At 31.8% G+C, this 8,592-nt stretch overlaps 1 protein-coding gene across 1 annotated transcript in view; it reads right to left on the bottom strand.

Annotated features, from left to right (window-relative positions):
• LOC108735128 (protein c-ets-1-A) overlaps positions 1-8,429 on the bottom strand; it is a 235,407-nt gene extending 226,978 nt beyond the window's left edge. Inside the window, exon 1 of the mRNA XM_025977946.1 lies at positions 8,283-8,429. Coding sequence (XP_025833731.1) covers positions 8,283-8,409 — 127 coding nt within the window. The 5' untranslated portion in view covers positions 8,410-8,429. The remainder of the gene's footprint in view (positions 1-8,282) is intronic.
• Positions 8,430-8,592: the final 163 nt, after the last annotated feature.

The raw sequence follows: 8,592 nt of genomic DNA on the forward strand, positions 1-8,592 counted from the left end.
AGCTTGGTTGAATGAAACATTTATTTATGTGTGAACGAAAATTTCAAGTTTAATAATTATATCAATTATCATACCTATCTATAACTTGTCCAGTTTATATCCAGCTTTTGTGTTTTTATTTTAATGAAACTGCTGATATATCTACGTAAGCAAGAAAATTGAAGTATACTTTAGTTTTAAAAAATAAATAATAATAAAAAAGTGTGCTAACTGATGTACTTATTTTTAGACATTTCTTTATCATTTCACGGTGCAGATAAAGTGTGCTATTTATTTGTCGTTATTTATCAAAATTTATCACACCAAGTAATGATTTTAATTTGATTAGAAAATAATTATCGCACTCACAATCTAATCGCAAAGTGCAAAACATCATAGAGGAATATTACAATCACATGAAAAAATTTTTATGAACTCTTTTGTTGATTTTTACTGTTATTACGTGTAACTTATCGAGAACAAGGGACATATTTTCTGTTTAATAAAAAGCCCCTGTTACGTAAATACCTATGGAACTTAAAAACTCCTTTCTGGAGCGTGTTCAGTGTAGATAGCATGTAATATCTATTTAGAAAAAGTAACCTAAACTAAATTTATAAATTATGAAGTAACCATGATAAAAATGAGATTCATTGAACAGTGTCAGAGAATTTCTGACTGACATAAAAGGATTTACGAAAGAAGGGTTTTTTTATATGCGCTTTAACCAGCTTGTTGCAATTAGATATGGTTTTCGAATTGGACAATCGATGCTTTCTAATCTAATCCTACCAAGCCGCTTAATTGTCAGTACACATTAACTGGAACCTGCAGAGATACAACGGTTTTAAAATTATCTTTATACATAACGAAATGCATACAGAAAATAAGAATTGTTATTAAATAAATATGGAAATAATCTAATATCTAGTTAGTTTTAGGTAGTATTCTTGAAAAACTAATTTAAAAAATGCGTAAGCAATGACAGAATCGATAATTAATCCACTTGCAGTGTAAGAATGTGTTTAAGTTAACATTAATCTCACTTACAAAAAAATAAGTAAGGGATGTACAAAACGCAATGGGGAAGTGTTTACATTACTAAATCTTATCTACATTAATATTATATAGGTTGAGTCTGTAATTTTGGATGTAGGAGGTAATTTCTGAAACTAGGTACTCATCCGATTTTAAAAATTATTTCATCAAGATTTAAAATGGATCATGGAGACCAATTTTGCAACAGAAGTCGACGAAAAAACAGTTGAGGGAATGCGTTTTGTACGTTGCCTTAGCGATAATAAGAGATATAGTATATGAATTAGAGATGTACCGAATAGTGGTACCGGATAACCGTATAACCGGCATTAGTTGTGCCAGGTACCCGGCAAAACCACTACGGTTAATGTTTTATGTCTTCGTTCGAAAAAATTTCTATTAAATGCCCTCCTCACCAATGTTCCAAACCACATTATATCCCGTTAAAGAAATCGTTTAAACACTAAACCATTGTAATTTTAATTCTTGATTGATGGATTTCAACGAGCGGGTTGGGTTGAAATAGTTGAAGCGAGCCTGTAATATTTATAAACACTAAAAGTCTTCAAGGGTACAAAATTTTAACAGTTTGACCTCACTAATGTGTTCTTGTTCAAGAGAAAAAGTAAACACAAGAACTATAACGAAACAAAAAATAAATTAGTACAGTAATCAATAAATAATACAAATTACAACAAACGAGTTACCCCAAAACAATCTTAATTACCAATTTTCACTGGACTTATTTTAATTATTATTGTTGGTGTTTATTTTTCTTGTTTATTTTCCTCAAGATAGAAAGAATAGTAGAACAGAGGACTCTATCGAAGTTAATAAGAAATAAGCGAGATAGGTTAGTAGGACACCTCCTTAGGCATGAAGGTCTAGTCAGAAATATATTAGAGGCAGAAACGGGAGTTAGGAGGGGCAGAGGTAGACCCAGATTAGATTACTGATCGCAAATAGTTAAGGATGTGGGTTGATCTAGTATCAGGGAAATGCGAAGATTAGTTCAGGATAGGAAACAGTGACAGTGCGTGTCCAACCAGGACTTAGGACGTTATGATGATGAACTCCGTTTTAAATACCCACAAAATTAAACACACATTGTGACTTCTTCAAGTGGAAGTATAGATACTTACAATTAGTATACCTAGTATACAAAAGCAGTAAACAGATTGTCAGTATAGTTATTGTGGCCAATTAAATTATTTGTAACTAAAATATGTTTAATTTCAAACAATTACAAATATATTGACGAAGGTTTTTGGAAATTTATTTTGCTTAGGAGGTAGATAAAAATTGCACTATTTAAAGCTTCAGTTGGAGGAAAGCGGTATGAAATATTCATGCAAAATTTAGTTTCTGCGTTAACAAAAAGTTAAACTTTTTAAAATAATCTATTAATTTATATTTATTATAGTGTAAACCATTTGTGTTTCAGACAGACAAATTCGATATAAAGTTCAACAGTTATTGAGCTTGGTTGAATGAAACATTTATTTATGTGTGAACGAAAATTTCAAGTTTAATAATTATATCAATTATCATACCTATCTATAACTTGTCCAGTTTATATCCAGCTTTTGTGTTTTTATTTTAATGAAACTGCTGATATATCTACGTAAGCAAGAAAATTGAAGTATACTTTAGTTTTANCTTACTACTTTTGAGTTATTGAACAAAAAACACTTACTAGTACTCTGATAATATTTGTCATGCTCATGTCGCGATAAATGTCATAGTAGGTACCTATGTTTTTTCATTATTTTTTCGAGAAGGCAATTTAACTGAAGTATTTGGAAATTTTCAAGGAATTTTTAACGCATATTCTTTATTGTATGATTAAAAAAATCGATAGTCAAATCCGGCCTTATCGTGCTGGTTCAAAGGTTATTTACTGTATGAATCAAACCAAAAACGCAATAAGTACAAAAGTGTGCTATTACAAAAAAAGTACACAGAAAAATTTGTACTTTTTCTTTTTTCTAGTTAGTTTATCAAATTGATTACCAACTTTCGCAGCGCCTACAGGTAGTGGAAACTTTCCTGTTACGCCCATGGTACGTTTCTGTTGATGGGATATTTTTAAAACGAGTTTTCATAAATACAGTACAGGTTTGAAAAACCGATCTGCAGCAAAGTTTTTTTAGAAGCAAGAATCATGTGTGCAGCTTAGACAACTGGAACATTGTAGATACGTACAAACGCTGTTGAAGTTGCCAATAGAAGGTCAATAACTTCCTACCTGTTAACTTTTTATTATGCAATAAGCCGAAAACGTCAAACCTAAGGCCAATATCCAATTAAACCAATTTGTTTGAGAAAGTAGAAACAGTAGATATACGCGTCAAAATATTTCTAATTGTTTATTTGTTTATTATAACAACAGTAATAAACAATAAAGAATAAAAAATAGTAGCCTATATTACTTCTGAGAACCTTCACTTTATGCTTATAAAATCCCATAGAAGTCGGTTCAGCTGTTTTATTATTATGATTATCGCGTACGAACAAACACGAAAAAGTATCCTAGATTACTCTTGCCAACCTTACTTTCTCTTTACGTCTGTCGTGCTCCTAGCACCGCGCTCCTAGCGCCGCGACCCTTTTACGTGCTTCAAGCGCTGCAACCCCTAGGTGTGTTTCAAAGCTCCGCGCAATTAAATCACCTACAGTGCAAGCGAATTGAGAACCGAGCATAGGCATCTTCAGCTTTCAAAAATTGACGTACTAGAAGGAAATTCGTACAAAAATATTTTCAGCTTATTCATATAAATAATAAAGTAATACAAGTCGAATAAAAGTAATCTAAAGGGGAAATTCAATTCTAGCTTATGGGGGAAAAAAAGAAAAATTTACATTCGGTATGGGGGAATTGAAAATGAAAATATGGCAGCACTGGCACCAGGAAATCTGCTAGTCTAATTGTAAACGTACCTTTACAGTACAGAATGCTTTATTTTATGAAGACACGAATGATCAATGATTAATTAATAGAAAGATAATGCGTATAGTTACAAAGAAACAATGACCTAAACTGATTAAAAAAGTCCTTTAGTATTTAATCTACATATGTGCAATAACAACAATTTTTCATTCTACTTCAAAATAAGTAAATTGACGTGGGGTCATTCTACTTAGAATTAGATAAAATAGTTAGTTGTAACCAGCAAATTTATTTAATTAATTTCATTATTATCAAAATTATAGATGAGCTATTAGTGTCTTTGTGACTAATTTTAGAAACGGTTTTAGAGGAATCAGTTATTATGTCTATAATACGTATTAATTACCAATGAAAAAAGACATATATTAAACGAAGTTAATAACATGAGAGAAAGTAATTTAAAATACTAATTGTAAGTTCTATTCCGAGCTTATTTTCTTCTAAATTTAGAGATGGGTCGAGTACCCGGTGTAAATCCGGTACGCGAAGGATTTTATACTTTCCGGTGGGATACTAGATAATGATGCCGGATACTGGGCAATGCCGAGAAATTCTACCAGAGAAAAAAGAAAAGACAAACACCACCAATAATAATTCAATAAGTATAACAAAAAACTTACCTAAAGAAAATTGATAATTAAGGTTGTATTAAGATTGTCCCAATTTGAATTATTTATTGATTACAATACCCAATTATTTATTATTTCGATATGGTTCTAAAGTTTGCTTGTTGACGTATCAAGCTCTGATTAACGATAACTTATTAGTATGATTTTGTCACCTTGCAGACTTTTAGTCTTTATAGCCATTATAGGCTTCTTTCAGCATTGTCAATTCAACCTTCTTACTAAAAATCCACCAATCATGAATTAAAATTTCATTCGTTTAGTGAACGAGACTTAATATGTTTTGGGACGTTGGTGAGTGTGGAATTTAACGGAAAGCTGAAAGTTCGCCAAAACGAAGACATTAATGGTACCGGGTACCCGGTGGTCCTGTATTACCATCCGATGCATCTCCAGTTTACACTCATTTGTGGTACTGTTTATATGTGAAAAGTAGTAAATATTCACCGAAAATTATTTTTTTTAGATGTTTGCTATCAAAGCTTTACAACTATTTCAATAAAGCAATATCTTTTTTTCCATGTCAATACTGTTTATTGGACGAGGCAAAATATGCTTTCATTTTTAAATTAAGAGCTCATCATTCATCAATCAATATTTTTTGATATAATTCAATTATTACTATCTATTTGGAACGAGAGGGTTGTTGTTTACTATATGCACTGTAATATACAGTAGAATCCGCTTACAATGACATCGAAGGGAAATGATAAACACGTCATACTAAGCGGGCGTCATACAAAGCATAGTCTTTCAAAATTAACAACCTATTTTGGTTAGTTAATTAGTTTAATAGAGAGAGAAACTACAAATTGTATATATTTATTAACAGAAAAAGAAAAAGAACGATGAATTGTAATATTAATGTACATAACATATTTTGTCATTTTTTGAGTCACTATAGCCGGATATGATTTCTTGAGGAGTCATTATAACCAAACTTTCCTATAGAGTATTTAATATGAAAACCAAACTTAACACTAATTACTTCATATTAAGCGGTTGGTCAATATAGGCGGAGTCATAACAAACGAATTCCACTGTATGTATACATAATACTTAAGTCTTTAAACGAAACCACGTTTCGTACTTTTACAGAGACAAAGTGCTAATAAATAGCAGGTTGTAAAGTAATTTACTGCACATGATACATATCTTTCTGTCTGGTTTTTTTCTTTTGTTTCATTATTCCATTGCATTATTAATAATTTCACAACACAAACGCGTCCCTGTGTCTATATGCCTACTAACGTCCCGCGAATAACGGAAGTCACGAAGAACGTATTGTAAATCAATCAAGTAATTTACAGCTACCGATCTCTTCATAAATCACAATTTGTATTGGTAGCATTCATTTATTCAAAAAAACCTCAGTAGGCGTGATACTAATAATCAGAAAAACGAGAATGGGCGACTTCTTTTTACGTTTCCGGTACAAAACCGTTCCGAAAGAATTATTTTAAGGGTGCACTTTAACATAGATCAAACACTCATAAAAGATTCTACATTTCATCAAAGACAATACAGAAACAGTATACGATAACTAACATGGAAATTACACATTTCTTTGTCGGCGGCTTTTCTTTTCTATATACATCACACGAGGAAATATGTCTAAACATCAGCTGTTTTTCTGAAAAATGTCCTAAACCATTCGAACTCCGAAAATCTTTTGAACAAAGCATAACACGCCTTAAAGGGTTTATATTGCATTTATTGGACTTATGTTACTTTTTAATTAAATGAAAAGATGCTTGAAAGTACTAATTTATGCGAATTTTTTATACCACGTCGTCTTTTTCAATGAATAATGTCACCTTTATTGATTGCATGGATTTCTATGTTTTTTTTTAACAGCGTAATTTTATTGTATTAATATTATAGCTTCATTATAACCTACAGACAAGTACTTTATTTATGTTTCTGTTCTATAAAGGATGTTTTAAATTATCTAAAAACCCTTAATACTTATTGCGATAGGTAATAAATAAGCGAAATAATACTGTAGCGAGCACGAGTGTGTTTGTGTGCGATCGGGCACACGTGTGTGTGAACGGCTTATCGATTCGCCGACTAGCCGCGGGCGTCTTTCCTCATGTGCGCCGTATTTGTAAATGTGTGTGTCGTACCTGCGTTCTGGGAAAGCAATTAAACAGTTCAAAGAAAAAGAAACTTTTCCGGACGGTTCGAGAAGGTTCCCGAACGGAAACAAAAGAGTATTTAAAGGAAGAGACGGTTGCAGAAGTAAGGAAGAAGAAATAAGTTGACCGTTGCAGAAGTGAGTCGAAAAATAAATTGACAGTGATAGCAGTGAAATAAATAGAGCATTAATAATTACTGTAAATAAATAGTTTTGTTGTTATCAGTCTTCGAAGTTAATTTTGTTAAACCCACGTATATTACAATACGTTGCCCTTCTGTTGTCTCCAGCCTATCTTATTTTTACTTTTTTTTATAAAAGCAAAATAGTTACACATTTTTGATAATACTAAAATATCGGCAGCCCTACATAACCCATTTATATTGTCACATTACATAGGTACATGATTAAAAGAAAGGTCTACTATATTAAATCAGCCTGAAATTACATAATGGTTGACATCCTCATTATCTGAATACCTTCTACTTGTTTTCACTCTCTCACTCTCACTCTTTCTCTCTTTCTTAGGCACGCGAAGTGTAGTTAGTACTATATTTACCTACCTCCTTGTCGGCATAATTAACAGAGCATTTATATGTGATAATTTCTAAAGCTAGGTACTCATAGTTTGACTAAAAAAGATATACATAGGATGGGGAACCGATTACAGAAGCGCTATTGTCCTAACCACAGTCGGTGACAACTAATATTTTCGAAGAAAATCTCCTCCAGGGTAACATTTAATCTGTTTATAAATAAATTTGCAATTTATTTTGGATAATTTATTTCATACGAAATTCTTGAATGTTGTTTTCCTGATGTTCATAACTCAACATGGAGCAATTGTATTACATTTATTCTAATTCTGTAACTCAAATTTAGCCATTTCTCTGACTTATTACATTATAAATTGTCCTTTTAACTCGAATGTCTATTAATTTTCTTCGAAAAATCAGCCGCAATAATACTCAATGAAGCGAAACTATTGTTACTATAAATTTTCACTGCGGCACTCAATATTGAAACCGTTACGGTACGACTTTTCCTATGTTGTCTTTACAACATCACAAACGAACCTATCTGATATCGTGATTTCAGATTGTAAGGATTATTAAGATTGGACTCAACATCAGTAATAAACGATGCTTTCAAATCAAATAATTATTAACAGTTTGACGATGCGGAGGAGATTCGAGTTAGAACCATACCACCATCGAAATTACTTTATTACATAAGGATATGTTAATATAAACCATATTGAAGATGTCATGACCGTACCATGCACTATAGGTGTCTTTTGAAGTGAGTTCCCTACATAAAAACCATATTAAATTTAAACTAAACTTTCCTAAAATGTGCTGTTCTATGTTCTATTGTCGTATGCTGATGATTCCAATGTCGGTTTACAATATTTAAACATCGCATGACTGTTAAATGGTTTAAAAGATTTCTCTAAACGAAATGCGCCTTATGTTGTTCTGTATTTCAATACATCAATTTTGCGATACCAGAAAATCAAGAAGAACAAAACATTTGTTATTAAACTTACCAGAAGACGCTTCCGGATCAGATAAATCACTCAAGGAGGGCACTTTCTGAATTGATCCCAATGATTTTGGGGTTGGCACAAAAACATCGTCGCAGTCATCCATCACTTCTTGTTTGAGTACAACCATTGCTGTGTACTCTGCTTCTTCGCACTGCAACAAAGAAAAACAATAATATGAAAACACATATCTATCATAATTAGCTCTGTAAGTTGTACTAGTAGAATTCCTAATATCTGCATGTGCAGACAAATGTAATATACTTATACATCTATTTATTTTTGAGGGATAATCTCTGAATGAATTACAGAG

Source organism: Agrilus planipennis, unplaced genomic scaffold (genome assembly GCF_000699045.2).
Source record: "Agrilus planipennis isolate EAB-ADULT unplaced genomic scaffold, Apla_2.0 scaffold34, whole genome shotgun sequence".
In the NCBI taxonomy this organism is placed as follows: domain Eukaryota; kingdom Metazoa; phylum Arthropoda; class Insecta; order Coleoptera; family Buprestidae; genus Agrilus; species Agrilus planipennis.